Source organism: Muscardinus avellanarius, assembly GCF_963383645.1.
Source record: "Muscardinus avellanarius genome assembly, chromosome: 10".
NCBI lineage: Eukaryota > Metazoa > Chordata > Mammalia > Rodentia > Gliridae > Muscardinus > Muscardinus avellanarius.
The window spans coordinates 97608437-97629131 of NC_137796.1; the positions used below are offsets into that span (position 1 = coordinate 97608437).

At 47.7% G+C, this 20695-nt stretch overlaps 1 protein-coding gene across 1 annotated transcript in view; it reads right to left on the bottom strand.

Moving 5' to 3' along the window:
- IQCK (IQ motif containing K) overlaps positions 1-20695 on the bottom strand; it is a gene marked incomplete at both ends in the record, with an annotated part of 104235 nt that overhangs the window by 24748 nt on the left and 58792 nt on the right. Inside the window, one exon of the mRNA XM_080703937.1 lies at positions 9055-9139. Within this exon, the coding sequence (XP_080560063.1) occupies positions 9055-9139 (85 nt within the window). The remainder of the gene's footprint in view (positions 1-9054; positions 9140-20695) is intronic.

The following is a 20695-nucleotide window of genomic DNA, read 5'->3' on the forward strand; positions in this document are numbered from 1 at the left end:
CCCAGCCCTATTTTTTATTCTTCATTTTGAAACAGGGTCTCACTACGTTGCAAAGGGCCTCACAAAGTAGCTGAGGCTGGCCTCGAACCGGGATCCTCCTGTCTCAGCCTCCCGAATGCTGGGATCACAAGCGCGCGCCAGCACGCCTGGCTCTTATCACTCTTGTTCTAGCTACCTCCAGGCTACTTGTGGCTTTGAAGAGCTGTTTCTATAGCTTCAGCTTTGCTCTTGGCAAGACGCTCCATGCACATTTGCCTCTGAAAGACTGAACAGTGGAGCGCGCGCCGATGGGAGGCACGAGGGCGCTCTGTGAGTGGGGACGACAGCCCTCTTGGGAGCATTCCACATGGAGTCTTAACATTTGTCATCTGTGGCCTTAGTCTGAAACCAAGGTTTCTACCCTGTGGGAACGTTAGGGGTTTTATTCTACTGGATCAATGGGACTATTATATAGAGAGAGCCTCGCTGCCCCCCCTTGACAGCTCATAAACATTTCCTCCATGCTACGAAATAGTCAAAACCAATTTCCAATACATGGGCTTCAAAAATAGGCCTGAGCTGGCCTAGAGGAAAGACCTCGGATCTGGATTTTCTGGCTGAGAAGGCAGCAAGCGGCAGCAAGACTGTATTCCTAAGTCTGCAAAGGACGGGAGGGCCCCGTAGCTAAGAGAAATCCTCCTGTGGACTTCCTGGCCGTCCCGAGGGTCTGGCAGCCCCTCTGCGGCCTGGCGAGGGGGCTGCAGGGCCACCACGGGGACCTGGTGGCGGTGTGATGCGGGGCCTTTTGAGCGTCCCTTTTGCACGATGCCAGGTCTGCCATCTTGCGCGGAGTCCGCCCGCCTGCCAGCAGATCTCAGCAGTGCGAGGGGATCCCGCCCTTCCTGCTTGGTTTGCAGATGCCGGCCTCTGGGAAGCCTGCGCGAGGACTCCAACGGCGCTTCGCTTCTTCTTCACGTGACAGGGCTGGGGAGGAGCAGCTCGCGACGTCAGTGATGGACCGAATACACAGAGATGACACCGGGGGCCCGGCGAGCACAGCTGCCGAGGTCAGGGGTCCTGTGCGTCAAGGAGTGCCCACGGCAGCCCGCGCCTGCGTCACAGAGGGGGCTGATAAAGGGGGGGGGTCTAGTTTGCTCTAGTCCGCTCTCAGATGTCCTCATTAGGTAGATCACTTAAGGAACTCGGTCACTCGCTTTAAAGAAATTCTAGGTGCCTGCGGTCTGTCCAACACTGTTCTAGGGGCTGGGGACACAGAGACAAATCAAACAACCTCTCCTGTCTAGACAAACAAGGGAATATCTAATATAATGCCAGGTGATAGGAAGAAAATAAAGCAGGGTAAGAGGACAGAGAGTGACTGGGGTACTGTTTCAGAAGAGGTGGCCAGGACAGACACCCAAGGAGAGCCCTGATGGAAACAGGGACGGCACCATGACCGACAGGCTGCAGGCGCAAAGCGCCAACCGCCAGTGCAAAGGCCCTGAAGGAGGAGCCTCCTGGGTGTCACCAAGGAGCCACAGGGGGCCGCCAATCGGCTTTTTACAAAGATGCCTAGTAAGGAAAATAGAACCAGCATCCGCAGTTGTAGTTATCAGGACGGCAAATACAAGCATGGGTTTACTAAGCGCCTGATGCCATGCCACACACCCCCGACTGGACCATCCGATTCAAGCCTCAAGGGCAGGAGTTGGTAGTGATCCCATTTCACAGAGGCGCAGACATCGAAGTCCCCACCCCAGGTGTCAATAGCCCGACATGCTGGGATTCAAACAGGCCCATCTGCCGTGGGAACCCCACCACGGGCTTACTTATAGGGAAGGCACAAGGAAGCGGAGGCCTGCGGTGAAGACCTCGGGTGACCTTTCCAAAGGAGGACTGTCATGCCGCTGGCCGGCCAGCTGCCAGCTGTGGCCGAGCTTTTCTTCCTCTCGGTGGACAATTTTTGCTTTCGAGGTGGAATTTCTGCTTTCTGCAGAAAAATATGGGAGGAACTACAAAACTTTCTCTTGGCTTTCTTTGTGTTTCTCTGGTTGCTTGGTTATTTTCCTGGGCTGAATCTGCCGTCCGTGTTCTACTAACTGTAAAATAGGCCAGATCTTCTCTAAATAGAGAGGAGTGGTTTTTTCAGGAAAAAGTAAACTTACATCAAAACACACTGAGCATCCACTGTATTTTATTTAGGGTCCTCTGAACACTTTGCCTTTTAAACCGTCAGCTCATCTATCTTCTCTCTTGCCCTTCTCTCCTACTCTTCCTCTTCTTTTCTCTTTTCTTTCTTTTTTATTTATTTATTGTGTGTGTGTGTGTGTGTGTGTGTGTGTGTGTGTGTGTGAGAGAGAGAGAGAGAGAGAGAGAGAGAGAGAGAGAGAGAGAGAGAATGAATATCTAGCTATGTTGCCCAGGGTGGCCTTGAACTCCTGGGCTCAAGAGATTCTCCTGCCTCAGCCTCCCCCATCGCTGGCACAGTTGGCACACACAGAAACACACACACACACACACACACACACACACACACACACACACACACGACCCAAATCAAAAGCCAAAACACTGTGAGAAAGACAATAAAATGGGGAATAAGAAATAAGATGATTTGGAAGTTCGGGATGAACCGAGGACATTAACAATTGGATTGAAGTAAAGCAACTGAGCACGATGTCCCCCTTTTTCATCTCCTGGGTGACCGCAGCGAGGAGCCTAGAACGGGGCCTCTGGTCTCACTGGCTTGACTTGGGTTCCCTGGTCACTGTGAGCTGCCCTTATGACAAGAAGGATGCCGTGTCTCAGGGTCCCGATTGGCAGGCCCCACAGCCAGGACGAGGCCTGTCCCACTCAGACTCCACACTCTTTGTTTATACCAAGCTCTTCCCTCTTGGGGGTCCCTCACTCACCCCAGGTCAGCTCACCATAGACAAAGGTATACATGAGCTAGGTATAAAAGCACAGGTGCTCACTGTTCCCTGCAGGTAGAGGTCAGAATCCCCACTGTTTGTATTTCATCATCATCATTATTATTATTATTATTATTATTATTATTATTATTATTATTATTGCAGTACTGGGAATGGAACCCAGGGGCATTCTATCTCCGAGCTATACCCTCAGCCCTATTTTTTATTCTTTCTTTTTTTCTTGAAACAGGGTCACACTGAGTTGCAAAGGGCCTAAGTAGCTGAGGCTATCTGCAAACCGAGATCCTTCTATCTCAGCCTCCCAAATGTTGGGATTATAAGTACATACCACCACACCCAGCTCATGTTACTTTTTTTTTTTTTTTTTTTTTGGTGGTACTGGGGGTGGAACCCAGAGGCTTTCTACCTCTGGGCTATACTCCCAGACCTTTTTTATATTTTATTTGGAAACAGGGTCTCACTAAGTTGCTGAGAGCCTCACTAAGTAGCTGAGGCTGGCTTCGAGCCCGTGCAATCCTCCTGTCTCAGCCTCCCAAGCGCGGGGATTATAAGCGTGTGCCACCACGCCTGGTGCTCATGTTACTTTTTTAACTGTGTGATTTCTCAGAGTAAAGGGGCTGCTGCAGCCACCTCTCACAACACTGTTCATCAAATGAGGAGTGGTGATGGACGGGCTTGGTGATTCTGCTCCGGGGGGTGCTGCTGGTGCATGCTACACCAGGTATCTGGCCTGAGGTATAATAAAGCAAATGTGGAGAAGGCATAAAGTACCATAAGTTAATTTATTTATTCTTCTTCTTATTTTTGTGTGTGTATGTGTGGTACTGGGGATAGAACCCAAGGGCCTTCTACCTCCGGGCTACACCCCCAGGCCTATTTTGTTTTTTATTTTGAAACAGGGCCTAAATTGCAGAGGACCTCACTAACTTGCTGAGGTTTGCCTAGAACCAGTGATCCTCCTGTCTCAGTCTCCCAAGTACTGGGATTACAGGTGTGCAGCACCATCCCCGGCTGAGCTTATTTAGATAGAATAAATGTCCAGTGGACTAAATCCCTGTCACCCAAATCACGAAGAAAACGTTAGTCATGATCACCCGCAGGAGCCTCATCGGAACTTCATAAGGGGCAGAGCTTTCTTGGTGGCACGCAGAGTCTGGTAAACAGAAGAGCCTTTGCAACACAGGGGAGCCTGATGCCACAATCACACACTGGAGAGGAGGCTTTCCAGAGGGCCAGATTTCATTCCCAAGATTCACATGGATCCAAAAAGCCCCAACAGCCAGTTTTGCATGTCGAAGCAATCTGACTTTCCAGCTGCTGGCTCAGTGTTTTGAAAGCAGAAACAAGAGACGCTTCCACAGAAGTGCTGAATGCCTACGGATAAATATCAGCCGCCCATGTACCAGGCTAAGTATGAAGGCCCTGCTCCCAAGAGCAGGACACTACAGATATCTTTTCTTATCGCATGACACTTCTATTAATGTGGTTGGTTGAGATTTATTTTTAAATGAACTGTCTGGCTAGTTTTGTGATAGATGAGTGGAGATGTCAGTTTCTAGCTTTTAAGACTTCGTGGCAAGAAGATTCATCAGCCTGAAGAAGACAGGGAGCTTGACACATGCTACAATATGAATAACCTTGAGGACATGAGGCTGAGTCCTCACTAGGCCCACCCAACAGGACCAAGGCCGCATCATTCCACGTAAACGAGCTACTTAGTCATGGAGACAGAGCAGGATGGTGGTTGCCAGGGGCTGGGAGCCCAGGAAAGAGACTGGGGAATTAGTGTTTAATGGGCACAGACTGTTCATTTTTGTTTGTTTGTTTTTTGGTACTGGGGATTGAACCCAAAGGTATTCTACCTCCTAACGACACACTCAGCCCTATTTTATTTTATTTTATTGTTTATTTATTTTTTATGTCCAATTATTTTGTGTGGCAATTATTTATTATTATTATTTTTTGTAATTATACATCACTTTGGAATACAAGACTTGAGAGGACATACAAGCACATATCATCCAATAAGCCCTCATCCAATCCCCATCCCATTCCCTCCCCTCCCTCGATCCCTTGATTGGTGAATTGCTTAATTGGTGACTATCTTTGATATAATAGTTTACATACCTCATGAGTTTTAAAGAGATTCCATCCTCCCCCATCCCCTCCCCTCTGATTGGTCACCTTAATTGCTTCTCAATAGGGCCCTTTCTACTACTCGACATCCTCCTGTTACCCCTTTCCTCCTAGTTCTTGCTAATCAGGGGAAGCATCTGGATTTTATTTTCTGTGCTATTTCTCTGTGCATGCCACACTGCAAGTTCCGATCCCACTCTTGACGGCCCCAGTAGTGGCCTGGCTACCTGGAGGACTCTGATCCCAACCTCGCTGGCTCCAGCACCAGCCTTACCTCATGGGAGGCCCCGATCCTGGCCTCACTGGTCCCCACACCAAACTAACCCCTTGCCTGGCTCCTCTCCCGGCCTCGTAGGCCCCAGCACCGGCCTAGCCTCACGACAGGCTCCGATCCCGGCCTCACTGACCCTGACACTGGCCTAACCCCTCGGCAGGCTCCTATCCTGGTCTCGCAAGTCCCAGCTCTGTCCTTGACTCACAGCAGTTTCGGATCCCGGCCTTGCTGGCCCCGGCACTAGCCTTACCCCTCAGCAGAGTCCAATCCTGGCCTCGTAGGTCCCAGCACCTGTCTTGCCTCACAGCAAGCTCCGAGCCCGACCTTGCTGGCTCCGACACCAGCCTAACCCCTCGGCTGGTGCCAGTCCCTGCCTCAGAGGCCTCAGTAGCGGCCTTGCCTCACGGCAGGCTCCGATCCTGGCCTCCTTGGCCCTGGCACTGACCTCACCCCTCAGCAGGCTCCGATCCAGGCCTTGGAGGCCCCAACACCGGCCATACCTCAAGGCAGGCTCTCATCCCAGCCTTGCTGGCCCTGGCACTGGGCTAACCCCTCGGCAGGCTCCTATCCAGGCCTTGGAGGCCCCAGCACCGGCCTTGCCTCACAACAGGCTCCGATCCCAGCCTCGATGGCCCCCACACTGGCCTAATGCATCAGCTGGCTCCAATCCCGACCTCGGAGGCCCCAACACCGGCCTTGCCTCACGGCTGGCTATGATCCCGGTCTCACTGACCCCTGCACCGGCCTAACTCCTCAGCAGGCTCCGATTCTGGCCTCGGAGGCCCCAGCACCGGCCTTGCCGCAAGGCAGGCTCCGATCCCGGCCTTATTGGCCCCAGCACTGGCCTAACCCCTCAGCAGGCTCCAATCCTGGCCTCGGAGGCCCCAGCACCGGCCTTGTCTCACAGCAGGCTCCAATCCCAGCCTCGCTGACCCTGGCACCGGCCCAAACCCTCGGCATGCTCTGATCCCAGCCTCAGAGGCCCTCGCACCTGCCTTGCCGACCCTGGGACCAGCCTAACCCCTCAACAGGCTCCGATCCCGGCCTCGGAGGCCTCAGTAGCAGCCTTGCCTCACAGCAGGCTCCGATCCCGGCCTCACTGGCCTTGGCACCAGCCTCACCCCTCGGCAGGCTCCGATCCGAGCACCCTCTTCACCCAGCAGGTTGTCCCATGTTCCCAAGGGTGCGTGGTGGTAGTATTCTGCCTCTGAGGTAATTTCTTCAAAAGTTCCATGTACGTGAGATCTCTGCCTCCCCTGAGTACTTGCCGCTGCCAATGCGACTGCCTCCACCATTTCAAATCCTTCCCAAGCTCTTTTCCCATACCGCATAATGTCCAGTGTTCCTAAGCATGTGTGACAGTAGCATTCTACCTTTGGGGTAATTTCTTCAGAAAATCAGGGTGGGTTGGATCAGATGTCTGCCTCTCCCAAATCCAAGTCTCCACCACCATCTCGGCCACTGCTGCCGCCACCGCCTTCCTCCTAGGTCTCCACTAGACTCTCTCCTTACAGGTAATGTCCAGGATTCTTAACGATATAGAGAAGCAGCAGTCCTCCTTCGCAGGGAATTTTTCCAAAAGTTCCAATTCAGATGGATATGTTTTGTCTGCATCTCCAATATTCCAACTGCCACTGGGGCCATCTTAACCCCTCTCCAATATTTTTCTTCCCCCCCCCCTTTTTTTTTTTAAATAAGAGAAGAGAGTATGTGTGGTTTGAGGAGGATATGGGATCAGGCACTCGGTAGGGATGAAATTTTTTTTTTCTTTCTGGGTGGGAGGGGGGTCTCCTAAGGGTGCCCCACCAGTGCCCGCCCACCCGCCCGGGGTTGGGGGCCATGCAGCCCAGACCTCCAGGGCCTTCTGGGTGGGGGTTGGTCGCCTAAGGAAGCCCCGCCCGCGCCCGCCCACCCGCCCCAGGTCGGGGCCATGCAGCCTGGACTTTCTGGGTGTGGGGGGGGGTCCGTCTAAGGGTGCCCCGCCCATGCCCGCCCACCCTCCCAGGGTCGGGGCCCAGGTTATTTTATTTTTAATTTTGAAATTAAACGTTGAATTTAATTTGAAGGTTGAATTTAAAGGTTCAAATTTAATTTTGAAATTAGGGTTGCTGAGAGCCTCGTTAAGTTGTTGGGGCTGGCCACAAACCAGCCATCCTTCTGTCTCAGCCTCCCAAGCACTGGGATTACAGGCATGTGCCACCACGCTCAGCTGAATATTTATTTCTTACTGTCAAAACTGGGCCAAAAATCAAGAACTTGCCTTGGAAGAAGTGGCCAAAGAATGAAATGATGGTTTGTTTCATTCCCCTCATACTATTGATTCATTCATTTTATCTCTGTGTAATTCACATACCATGAAATTTGTCTTTCTAAATTTTACAACTCAGAAGTTTTTATTATATTCACGAACCTGTTCAGCCACCACCACTATCTGGTTCTAGAACATTTTTATCATTCCCAAAGGAAGCCCTCTACCCATGAACAGATGCTCCCCTTCTTCCAGGCTCAGACAACAATGCATCTGGTTTCTGTCTATGGATTCCTATTCTGGACATTTAATTTAGATGCCACCATTCAATATAAGGCACCATTTGTCTCTGGATCCTTTGTCTTAGCATGTTGTCAAGGTTCATCCATTCTGTAGCTTATAACAGAACTTTGTTCCTTTTTTAGTATTATTTTATATTTTTTGTGGTACTAGAGATTGAACCCATGGGCATTCTACCTCCAACTATACCTCCAGCCCATTTTTTCCCCCCAGTTCTGGGGATGAAACCCTAGGATATTCTACCTCCGATCTACACCCCCAGCCCTATTTTTTATTCTTAATTTTGAAACAAGGTCTCACTGAGTTGTGAAGGGCCTCAAAGTAGCTGATGCTGGCCACGAACCTATGATCTTCCTGTCTCAGTCTCCCAAGGACTAGTGTGCCACCATTCCTGGACTTACTCTTATTTTTCTAAAATTACAATGTTTATCCAGGCATGATGGCGCACGCTTGTGATCCCAGCATTTGGGAGGCTGAGACAGGAGGATCGTAGTTTGTGGCCAGCCTCAGCTACTTAGTGAGGCCCTTTGCAACTCAGTGAGACCCTTTTTCAAAATAAAGAATAAAAAATAGGGCTGGGGGTGTAGCTTAGAGGTAGAATGCTCCTGGATTCCATCCCCAATACCGTGATCACTAACTAACTAACTAAATAAATAAATGTAAAAATAAAACGATAATGTTTTCCTGTCTCTGTATCTGAAATACAGGCAAGTCACCCAATTTTTTTTTTTTTTTTGTGGGTCTGGGGATGTAACCCAAGGGCATTCAACCTCCCAGCTACACCCTCTGCCCTATTTTGCATTCTTTATTTTGAAACAGGGTCTCACTGAGTTGCAAAGGGCCTCACTAAGTAGCTGAGGCTGTCCGCAAACCGTGATCCTCCTGTCTCAGCCTCCCAAATGATGGGATTACAAGCATCCAGCACCACACCTGGCTAATCAGCCCAATTTTTTAAAGGTACTTTTTCAAGGAGGGGACGCTCAATGATATTTGCAAGATAAATTTTTGTAAAAATTCTAAATCACTCCTTCAGATCTATTTTTCAGAGAATCCCGTCTCTAAGGTCTGGAGATGAACCATAATATCCTCTATTTCAAATTCATCTGCGAGTTTCCCCATGGGCCCTCGAAGTCACAAAAAAAATCCCCCACCAAGCCAAATGCCACGACCGCACAGGGCCTTACCAAGTAGGCTCTCCAGAAGGCCTGAATGGTGATAGCCGCTTCCACTTCCGTCAGGAGGAGGGACAGTGGGACTGGTGGCCGCGGGCTGGAAAGCAATAACACAATGGTCATGAACCCATGGAGATCCACTCTTCGGCCCCGAGAAGGCCTCTGATGGCATAATGATCTCTTGGACTGAGCCTCATCTACCTGTTCTTAGAAAGCAACAATGGCGTTTTTGATGGCAAAGTGTGTACTCAAGTTAGCGTTCCTCGTTTTTAAATATGGGAGGGGGATTCAGCCCACACAATCTTAAATCACCAAGCGCCTTCTCTTTCTTGGAAGGAGCCAGATTTCATTTTGGTCCTGAAGGCGCAACGTTCATGTTATCGACCTGAGACACTACAGACATCTAATGCAAGAGAAAGCAAAATCGGCCTTTGCGTACCGACCCCATGACTGAGGCATGGTGAAGGCCCCTTTCTCGGACTCTCTGTTGACGGGAAATGAAGTAGTTCATTTCTTTCCAGAAAGCAAAAGACTGGAATTTGTCTCTGAGTAGCATGCATTCCAGGTTACTGTAGTTTAAGTTTGAGCATGTTTTATTGTAGCATGATAATTAAACACAGTAGTGAGAGTCAGAGTGATAGTCATACATGCATGCAAATGTATTTTTAGTTCTGCTTTTATATCTTTCTAAATCTTTTTATTGGTACATTGTAGTCATACCTCTTAATGGAATACAAGATGGCAGAGGCACACATGCACACATCACTCATTTAGCCCTCCCCAATTCCTGCCCCATTTCTTCCCCCTCCCTCCTTCTCATGTTTGGCTTAGTGATTGACTTTGATATGTTTGTTAATGTACATCGTGTAAACTAGGGAGTTTCCCTTTCCCCCTTCCACCCCCCTCGGTTAGGCGCCTTATTTGCTCATCTTTAGTATCTGCTTCTTCATCTAGAGTTCCTCCTATGACCCATTTCCTCAGGAGAGCATCTGACTTCTTATTTTTTGTGACTGACTTATCTCACTTAGCATAATGTTCTTCAGTTCCATCCATTTCCTTGTAAATGACGTAACTGTGGTTTTCTTGATGGCTGAGTAGAATTCCACTGTGTACATACCCCATAGTTTTGTAATCCGTTCATCTGTTGATGGCTATCTTGGCTGGTTCCATAGTTTGGCAATTGTAAACTGTGCAGCTATGAATACAGATACACAAGCATTGGTTTGGTAGTTTGATTTCCATTCTTTTGGGTAGATACCCAGAAGTGGTATTGCTGGATCATATAGGGTAGGTTTGTTCCCATTCTTCTGAGGATTCTCCGTACTGTTTTCCAAAGAACTTGTACTAATTTGCAATCCCACCAACAATGTATCAGAGTTCCCACTTCTCCACATCCTCGCCAGCATCTGTTGTTGTTTGTGTTTTGAATAATTGCCATTCTAGTTGGTGTTAGGTGAAGTCTTAGGGTAGTTTGGATTTGCACCTCTCTGATTGCTAATGATGTTGAGCATTTTTTCATGCATTTATTGGCCATTTAAATTTTTGTGAAATGTCTATTAGCTCACTCGCTCATTTTTTGGTTGGGCTATTTGTTTTCTTAGTGCTGAGTTTCTTGAGTTCTCTGTATATTCTAGATATTATCCCTCTTTCAGAGGAGTAGGTGGCAAAATATCTTAATAAGAAATAAAACATCTCAAGTACTATGTCAATTGACAGTGTATATTCTTATGAATTTCTTAGAATATGATAAGTTTTTTCTCCTAGATACCACATTTACTTATTTATTCATTTTGTGGTATTGGGGATTGAACCCAGGGGCTTTCTACCTCTGAGCTATGCCCTCAGCCCTATTTTTTTATTTATTTTGAAACAGGATCTCACTAAGTTGCAGAGGTCCTCACTAAGTAGCTGAGGCTTTCCGTGAACCTGTGATCCTCCTGTCTCCAATCCAAGTACTGGGATTTCAGGCATGCACCACCATGCCTGGCTTGGATACCACATTTAAAAATCATGATTTGAACCTGGGCATGGTAAATTACTGAGGACTTGGAAGGCTGAGACCAGAGGATCACAGGTTCAAGGCCAGCCTCAGAAACCTAGTGAGAACCAGCAATTTAGCAAGACCCTATTTCAAAACAAACAGGTATAGCTCAGATGTCCTGAATTCAATCCCTAGTATGAAGTAAAGAAAGAAAAGAAAAACCCCAAACCATTGTTATATGTGTTCCCTAACAGTTTAATAGAGGCATAAACTGCTCATAGTGTCTGTGTGTGTGTTTCTCTCTCTCTGTGTGTGTGTGTGTGTGTGTGTGTGTGTGTGTGTGTACTAAGAGTGGAACCCAGGGGCCTTCTACCTCTGGGATATAACCTTAGCCCAATTTTAATTTTTACTTGGAAATAGTCTCACTAGCTAAGTTCCTGAGGTTGTCCTCCAACCTGCGACCTGCCCCCCCCCACCCCTTTTGCAGTGCTGGGGATTGAACCCAGGGGCACTCTTACCTCCGAGCTACACCCCCAGCCCTATTTTTTATCCTTTACTTTTTGAAAGGCTCTCACTAAGTAGCCGAGGCTGGCCGTGAACCTGCGACCCTCCTGTCTCAGCCTCCCGAGCACTGGGAATACAAGCGTGCGCCACCACGCCCAGCATCATAATGTCTTATAAGTCCGTCTTAATTCTCATTGATGTTTCCCCAAACGCAAAGCAGAACGACCTCGGAAAAGCCAAAGATGAGCCTCTTCAGAATACAGAGGAATAACCCCTGCACGGATGTAGGTGACGGGGAGGCTGCTCTCACTCCAGGCTCCCCACAGATGGCTTTGGAAGTGTAGGACTCCCCAGCATCCTGGCTTCAGCTAGAGCTCACGGTAACTCTCATGCACAGGGCCACACAGCTGTGGGCGGCCTACTCAGGACCAGGGCTCAGCACCCTCCATGCCCCGGCGCCCAGGCCGTGCCCTTGCAGACGCCTGCCTGGCACAGCCTGCAAAGGTCACTGCAGCAGCGCACGATTCTTCAGGATCTGGCGTTTCATTTCCCTCTCCACCTTGACTTAAGGAAAAAAGAAAAAGAAGACCTCATAGTACAGTGTATTTGTTCAAATGAATAAATGTTCTTTTGAATGATTCCAAAATCAAAGAAAGCGAAGCCAGGAGGAACCGGGGGTTATGGAGACGTTTCTGGGGGGCGCCCTGCTACTGCCTGGCTCTGGTGCGCCTGCCAGGCAGGTCCTTCCTGAGACCAAGGAGAGGAGAGTCTTCCACTTCTTTGCAGAGATAATAGCGTCCTGAAAATGATAGCGCTGTCACGAGCCTCGCCCTAATGTTCAGTTTCCATTTTTATTCACACAATGCGGGAGCTTTTTCTAAGTCCTGTTTCTGTTTTTGTCTCCCCTGGCCTAATATCCGGTTGTCTGGGCTTTGAAGGAGCCTCTTCTCTCTCTGGAGTCCCGCCCCTCCCTGCTTGCAAGTCCTCAGCCACTGCTCTGCCGCCTTAGTCTCTAAACCTGTCTTGTGACACCCAGAAGCCACATACCTGAAGGAATCTTCTTCCAAAGTTAAAAATCAAAGGCTTCTAGAGTCGGGTGTGGTGGCACACCCTTGTAATCCCAGTCCTTGGGAGGCTGAGACAGGAGGACCTTGCGGGTTCGAAGCCAGCCTCAGCTACTTAGTGAGGCTCTCAGTAATTTAGTGAGACCCTGTCTCCAAATAAAATATAAAAAAGCTCTGTGAGTATAGCCTGGAGGTAGAAAGTTCCTGGGTTCCATTCCCAGTGCCACAAAAATAGATAAATAAATAAATGTTTTTTTTTTTTTAATCAACGGCTTTTAGAGAGAACTTGGTGTTTCTCAGAAGCCCTCAGTACGCTGAGAACAGTGCCACTGTGCAGGAACTCTAGCTAAGATCTACTATGTGACTTCTGGACTGCGCTCCCACCAGGCTTGCTCTTTGTCCCAGCCATGCTGGTCCTCATCTGCTCCCCAGATGGGCCAGGCTCCCTCCCGGCAGGCCCTCTGCAAAGCTGCTTTCCTTGCCTCCAAGGCCCCCACCCCAGCCCGGGGCACCTGGACAGGTGAACAGGCTGTGCTCTGCCCAAGGCCCAGGAAGGGCCACAGGGCTCAAGGCTTGCTCATTTAGCCTGACTTCGGGGTGTGGGGCCGCACCTGCCCTCGGGTAGGAACACCTTTGCCTAAATGTACCTCAGGGCTGGTGGGGGCCTGGCACCTTTTCCTCCTAGTTTGGTCTTACTGCTTTTCTGCCTTCTATGAACATTTTACTTCACATGTCTTTGATTAGGTCAGCGCTCAGTGACGCTTGTAACTTTCTTCCTAGTACTTGGCCCGGCTTGGAGAATGTTCGCCTGCGTGATTTTCTAATTAATGCCCAAATCTTCTACTGATGGAAGGAAGGCTTCAGGAGAAGAAGCGGGTCCTGCGTCTGCTCCTTTTGGTACTGCTGGCACGTTGGACAACGCCTGGTATGTAATAGGCACTCAATACTTGCGGGACCAATGGCTGTCTCTATTCTCCACTTACCAGGGTAAGTGCCTCCTACAGGTGACTGTATGGAATCCTCACAACACGAACAATAGCTGTTGTTACTCTTCATTTAGAAGTGAAAACACTTAAGCAGGGCTAAAGGGACCCACTTGAGGCCACCATTTCCTGCTGAGAACGCCAACTACCCATCCAGGGTGCACCAGGAGAAGGGCGGAGGTCACCTTAGGGCCCCCTTGCAAACCCAGATCACAGAAGCACCGTCGCCCTTCTTAGATGTAAAGTCCTAAACCCCAAGCCTCCTCACTCCCCGCCAGCCCTGGGACCAGGAACCAACCAGCCCTGGGACCTTCGCCCTGTTGTGGACCTAACTATCTGATCTGTATCTTTCTCCTAAATTGCCAGTGGCCCAGGAAGTAATTCAGGGTGGCTGGCTTTAAAAGCAGTCAGATTAGAAATTAAATGCATTAATTCCAAATCTAAGCATGTGCCCTTCAACACCAATGTGGAAGTTCAGCTACAGGGTGCTAAATGGAAGAGAACAGCTATTTTCCTAGAAGAAAAAGAAAACAACTTAGCCCCCACCCAACCATAGCAAAGGCCCCTCCACTAGAATTTATAATAACGGCTTGGCAAGCCCTCCACAGGCAAGTCCTGTGTCAGGACAGCGAGACAAAGCCAGCCTATCACTAGTATCTGAGGGGAGATTCGATGGCGCCTTTCTGTGTGGCTGCAGTTTTCCTGCCTTGAGTGCATTTTCCACTACTGATGTCACGAAATCCCCGGGGAAACAGGTTTCCTCTTAGGAGACCTCAGAGGCAGAGGAAAGCCGCAGAACTGAGGACACGGGCCATCAGGGAGTGCCAGAAAAGGGGCTCTGCCAGTAGCCAGTAATGAAACCCGGAGCCGTTTGTACCTATAAAAAGCCAAAGAAGCCGGGCGTGATTGGGCGGGCCTGTAATCCCAGCATATGGGAGGCTGAGACAGGAGGATCTGGGTTCTCAGAGAGCCTTAGCTACTACTTAGTGAGGTCCTTTGCAACTCAGTGAGATCTGTTTCAAAATAAAGAATAAGAAATAGAGCTGGGGTGTATCTCAAAGGTAGAATGCCCCTGGGTTCAATTCCCAGTACAGTAAAAAAAAAAAAAAAAAAAAAAAGCCAATGAGATTTCTAATAGGCCTGTGAGGCCGTAACCTGAGGGCATCTGTAGTGACCTCCCTGCTTTCATGACTAAATAGTTCCCAAACAAGAATAAGCATGAGGAAGGCAATGTGGATCAGGCCAAGTGAGAAGGGCCTCGTCCTCAGAGCGCGGCCCTGGGGCTATCGGTCATTTCAGCGGCCAGTCAGAAGGGGCAGGAGGCGCACCCACCCCTTTGCTCGCTCTTGGAATTAGTACAGCTGGCTGCAGGTCCAGTGAAAATAAAGAGGCGGGTGCTCATCCTCAGAGTACCGGGGAAGGGAGAGAGGATGAGAGCCACCGTCAGAGGAGAAAGCAGCTGAGCCCCTCCAGGGCTGTGGTGGGCCTTCCCCAGGGCAGATACGGCTGCACCTTCAATGGGGAATGATGGTGTCGCTAAGAATGCTTCAAGAGGACTTGTTTTATTAGGACTGATCATTCATCATGTTGAACTCCTTTCCTCTTAAGTGTGAGTTAATATATTTGAACCATATGAATCAATGAAGCTCAGGGGCAGAGTGCTAGCCTAGCATGTGGGAGGTCCTGGGTTCAAGCCTTAGCACTACACACCAAGAGGAGGAGGAGGAGGAGGAGGAGGAGGAGGAGGAGGAGGAGGAGGAGGAGGAGGAGGAGGAGGAGGAGGAGGAGAGTTTTAGTAGTAAAAGAAGAAGAATCAATGCTGTCATCCTGAGAAGGAACAGAAATTAATTTTCCTGACTGTGGATACATATAAAATACACACACACCTGCACACATGCACACACATACCCTTTCTGATAAGTTGGGTCCTACACTCATGTGACTTTGTGTCACATGACCTCTGCAGGGCAAGGGAGGGGCTGAAACCCCCGCGAGAATTGGGCGTTCCCGCGAGTAAACCCTCATCTCGCGAGATGCATACCTTGAAAAGGAGAGCCCGCGTCCTCAAGCTTCGGACAGGCGCGCGGGCCCCGCGGTGCCTCGCCCTGATCCCCGGGAGCCTCGCCCTGATCCCCGGGAGAGCCGCGCCATTAAAACTTTACATGCCACGTGTACCGGACCTCTCTCGTGTTTTTCACACTCCGCCGTACGCACATTATTTTTATTTTACTCGCATTTAATTTTTTGTTTTATTTTATTTTATTTTATTTTATTTTTTTTAAATTTATTTATTTTTATTGGTGCACTGTATTCATACATCATAGTAGGATACATACTTTTGTAGACATACATGCACACTTTTCCCAGTCAGCCCCCACCCAATCCCCACCCCATTCTCTCCCTATCCCTCCCTCCCATGCTTGGCTTAGTAGTTGACATCTAGTATTACGGCAATTTATCTAAAATTAAAAATGATAATCTCACATAACAGTTTCATTTGTCTGATACCAAGCTTTTGATGACTTAAAGATAACATTTCAATATTTCTTTTTGCTTTCTTTCTTACCAGAGAATATTTTTTTTCTATTTTTAGGTGAAACTATCATATATTTATATATTTATTTTTCAGAAAAAAATCTATCCTAATATGGAATATGGACTCTAGGTACCCAAAACGATCTTGAAAAAGAACAAAGCTAGAAGATATATATTTTCTGATTTCAAACCATATAAAGCTACAATAATTGAAACAGTGTAGTACTATTCTAAAGGCAGACATATAAACCATTGGAGTTAAATAAAAGCCTAGAGCTAAATTCTTCCCTATATTGTCAAGTTATTTTTGACAAGGTTTCCACGAACATTTGGTGGTGGAAATATTAATCTTTTAATTAAATATTGTTAAAAATAATAATTACATGGAAAAGAATAAAATTGGACCCTTACCTAATCCCATATACAAATATTAACTCAAAATAGATAAAAGACCTAAATATAAATCTTAAGACTATAAACTTTTAGGAGAAAATCTGGGTCATTAAACCTCACAACATTGAAATTGGCAGTGATTTCTTGGTTATGATTTCAAAGGCACAGGCAACAGAGGAGTATACAAACTCCCTAAAAAAAAAATTGTATATCCAAAGACAATGTAAACAGAGTTAACAGTTACTAATAGAATGGGATAAAATATTTCCAAATGCTATATCTGAGGGTGTATTAATATTCCAACTAGGAATCCTAGAAATTAACAACAATAAAGGCAAACAATACCCTTTACAGATAGGTAAAAGACTAACATAAATAATGAATCTCCACAGATAACCAATCTTAGTTGTTTGTTGGATGGAAAATCTTGTTTCTCTAGTTCTGGAGTGTGTTACCTATTTCTTCTTTGTAGTTAATCTCTTTGAGTATTTTCTCTAGTGCTGGTTTTGAAGACATAAATTCCTTCAGTTTCTGTTTGTCATGGAAGCTTCTTATTTCTCCTTCTAATTTGATAGAAAGTTTTGCTGGGTAGGAAATTTTTGGCTGGAAGTTGTTTTCTTTCAGAGTTTGGAATATGTTACTCCAAGCCCTTCTGGCTCTCATGACTTGGTTTGGGAAGTCTGGAGTGATTCTAATTGGTTTGTCTCTGAATGTCACTTGGCCCTTTGCTTTTGTTGCCTTTAAGATTCTCTGCTTGGCTTCCACATTGGTCATTTTGACAATTATGTGGCGTGGGGATCCTCTTCTCCGATCCTGTCTAAAGGGAGTTCTATAAGTTTCCTGAACCTGTGTATCGACCTCTTGCTCTATGTCTGGAAAATTTTCTGCTATTACTTCCTTGAAGAGATTGTTGATCCCTTTGGTTTCACTTTCTTTTCCCTCCTCTATTCCAATTATTCTTAGGTTAGCTCTCTTAAAATGGGCCCATATTTCTTCAATATCAGATTCCTGCTGTCGGATATTTTTTTCTAGATTAGAAACTATGCGTTCATTTTTGGAATGATCATCTTCTAAGAGCGAGATTCTGTTCTCCATGTGTTCTAATCGGTTGTTTGTGCTTTGAATTGAGGCCTTTACTTCATTAATTGCATCCTTTATCTCTTTTTGGCTCTCTCTGAGTTCTTTTCGAAGCACCTCTATTATTTCTGCAGTTATTTTCCTGATTTGATCTTCTAGAAATCTCTGATTTTCTGTTTTATCGGGTTCTGATGTTGTGGGGTTGTGGGCATTTATTGCTCCAGTATTATTCCTCTTTCCCATGATTTCGGATGTTTGTGCCTTCTCTGGATTCTTCCCTTGAGTCACTATGACTCCACTACTCCTTTACTGGGTTGTATCACAGAGTCTCCGACCCAGAGAGTCGATAGAGGCTGCTTTAGACTGTGGGGGGTGCCAGGTTGCACGTTCTCCTATGGTGTGATATCTCTGCCACCGCCCCTCCCCCACTGGGTCAAGTCCCAGGGAGTACAGTACTGGGATTTCTCCTCTGTGGCCCGCAATTTGACTCACTGTTCTTGAGTACGCAGATGTAGCTGTACTGGCCTCGCTGGATTCGGTGCTGCTGCCGCCGGTGGCAATATGGCGCCGCTGCTACGCCCTCGGCTGTGGGGCTGGTGTTTTTCTTCTTGGTTTTGGTTTCCACTCTGAATCCCTGCAGCGTGTGCTGAGCTCGGCCACTGGGAACTTTAGATGCTCTCTGCGCGGAGAAATCCCGCCTGGCTGTACCGCAGTGGCTCACCTGGGCTTGCTGTAGCCGTCCCGTGAATTCGCCGGCAGTATGGCGCTGCTGCCGCGTCTGCCGCGTCCTCGGGCGATAGGCCGGTTATCTCCTCTGTGGCTCTGTTCTCAGTCTGCTTTCTCTCTGGAGCCTGGTGATTTTTTGTTTCACTGGTGATGGTGTTTTCTGGCTATGAAAGGCGCTGATTTTGTGGTAATGGAGGTTTGTTGTTAGCGGGGCTCTTAAGCCCCGCTTTTCTCGGTCGCCATCTTCCCGGAAGCCTCTAATTTTTTATTTTACTTATCACTTTCCTCTTTTAGGAAGCAAAGTAAAAGATTTACAGGACATAAGGAAGATACATGCTAGGTGTGGTAGCGCATGCCTGTAATCCCAGTACTTAGGAGGCTGAGACAGGAGGATCACAGGTTTGGGGCCAGCTTCAGCGACCTAGCAAGACCTTTATTAACTTAGTAAGACCCTGTTTCAAATACAAAAAGAAAAAAGAAAAAGAACAAAGGGGGCTGAAGATGTAGCTCAGAGGTAGAACACCCTTAGGTTTAATTTCCAGCACCACTAAAAAGGGAAAAAAGAAAGATACAGCATACTTAGAAAATACACAAGAAGAAAATCTGAGCGGTTAATGTTTATCAATCTATCTAGCTATAAGGTAATTAAAGAGGTCTCATCCAAATAATCTCCAAACACAGTAAAACAGAAAGTATGAAAGCTTGCTCGATACTGAAAATTGAATTTCAGAGTCCAAATTCCATCCACCTTTCATTAGGTAAGAGACTGTTTTCTTGGAATGCCTAAAGCACAAATGCTCAGATACCGAGCCTTTTACAAAGATGTCGCAAGTCCTGCATCCATCATCAGAAAGTCTTGCGATGGCTGGAGACTGGATAACGTCCAGCCACCGTATTCTGCAGAAGAGGCCTTTCCGCATCCTTGTCTCTCCACTGGGCTCCCAAACGCTCCCATCCGGGCCTCGCATTCTTCGCTCATTAGCTTCAACTATGTGGAAAACGTACAGAACACAGGGTGTGTGAGACAGTGCTTCCAGACACAGAGCAACTGGCCCTGAGGTCGGGATCCCAGGGGATTCTTTCAATGCCAGTGCAGCCCTGCTCCCGAGAGCCTTTGAGCGCATTTAGGAATCGTGGTTCCTGGTATGTGATCTTACTCTCGCCCCCTCAGTAATCTCCACCCTGGGAGGCCCACAAGCAGTTATTACTCCAGCATCATCGGGCTGAGTCACTCTCCCACTAAACACAGAGCTGCGTCCCACGGAGCCAAACCCATCACTGAGCTGCTGCATTGTCTAGATAACACTGCTCGCAGGACGGCGAGACCACGAGACCACGTGCTTACCCTGGGGGATTCAGGTACGGGTGTAACCATCTCACAAGCTAAGGCTGTGCTACTTGATATATTTTGATAAAATATGCCTAGATTGTGATGTTACTCAGCTCCTTTGTAACTGATTACATGTTTTCTCTAATGTAACCCAAGGAAACCTTCGAGATGCTGGCCTGCTTCCCAGTCTTCCTCTCCTGGTTCCAAAGGGTGAGCCCAGGTCAGGGGGATGTGCAGGAAGAGCTGGCCACGCCCCTCCCACGCTTTCCAAAGTGCTCCCAGGGCACCTTCACCTTTTTTTTTTTATGCCTCGGGTCCCTTTCTACTAGAGTGTTTTGGACTCCTTCTCAGGATAATCTTTTTTTCTTCCTGAGGTGCTGGGGACTGAATTAAGAGACGTTCTACCTCTGAGCTATACCCCCAGCTATATATTTTTTTAGAAACGGAGTCTCGCTAAGTTGCTGACAGCCTCACTGTGTTAAACACAGAGCTGAGTCTCACAGAGCCAACATGGTCATTGAGCTGCTGTGTCTAGTTGCTGAGGCTGGCTTCAAGCCTGTGATCCTCCCGCCTCACCCTCCCCGGTACTAGGATCACAGGTGTTTGCCACCACATCCTGCTTCAGGATAATAGTTCCAACAACATAAAGTAAATGCATAGAGTTTCAGAAAACCAATTATACTAAAATAGAGTTAGCATGCTGGGTGTGGTGGCGCACGCTTGGAATCCCAGCATTTGGGAGGCTGAGACAGGAGGACGGCGGTTCACAGACAGCCTCAGCTACTTAGTGAAGCTCTCTGCAACTCAGTGAGACCCTGTTTCAAAATAAAGAATAAAAATAGGGCTGGAGGTGTAGCTTAATGGGAGAATGCCATTGGGTTTCATCCTCAAAAAAAAAAAAAAAATAGAGTACTAAAAAAAACAGAGTACTGAAAAAAAAATAGAGAGTACTTAAAAAAAATAGTTACCAAAATAGAACAGCTGGTAATATAGTAATTTTTGTGCTTCTAAAGTATTCAGTAAATCAGGAGAGCTAAGAGGAGGCCGATTAGCTACTGTG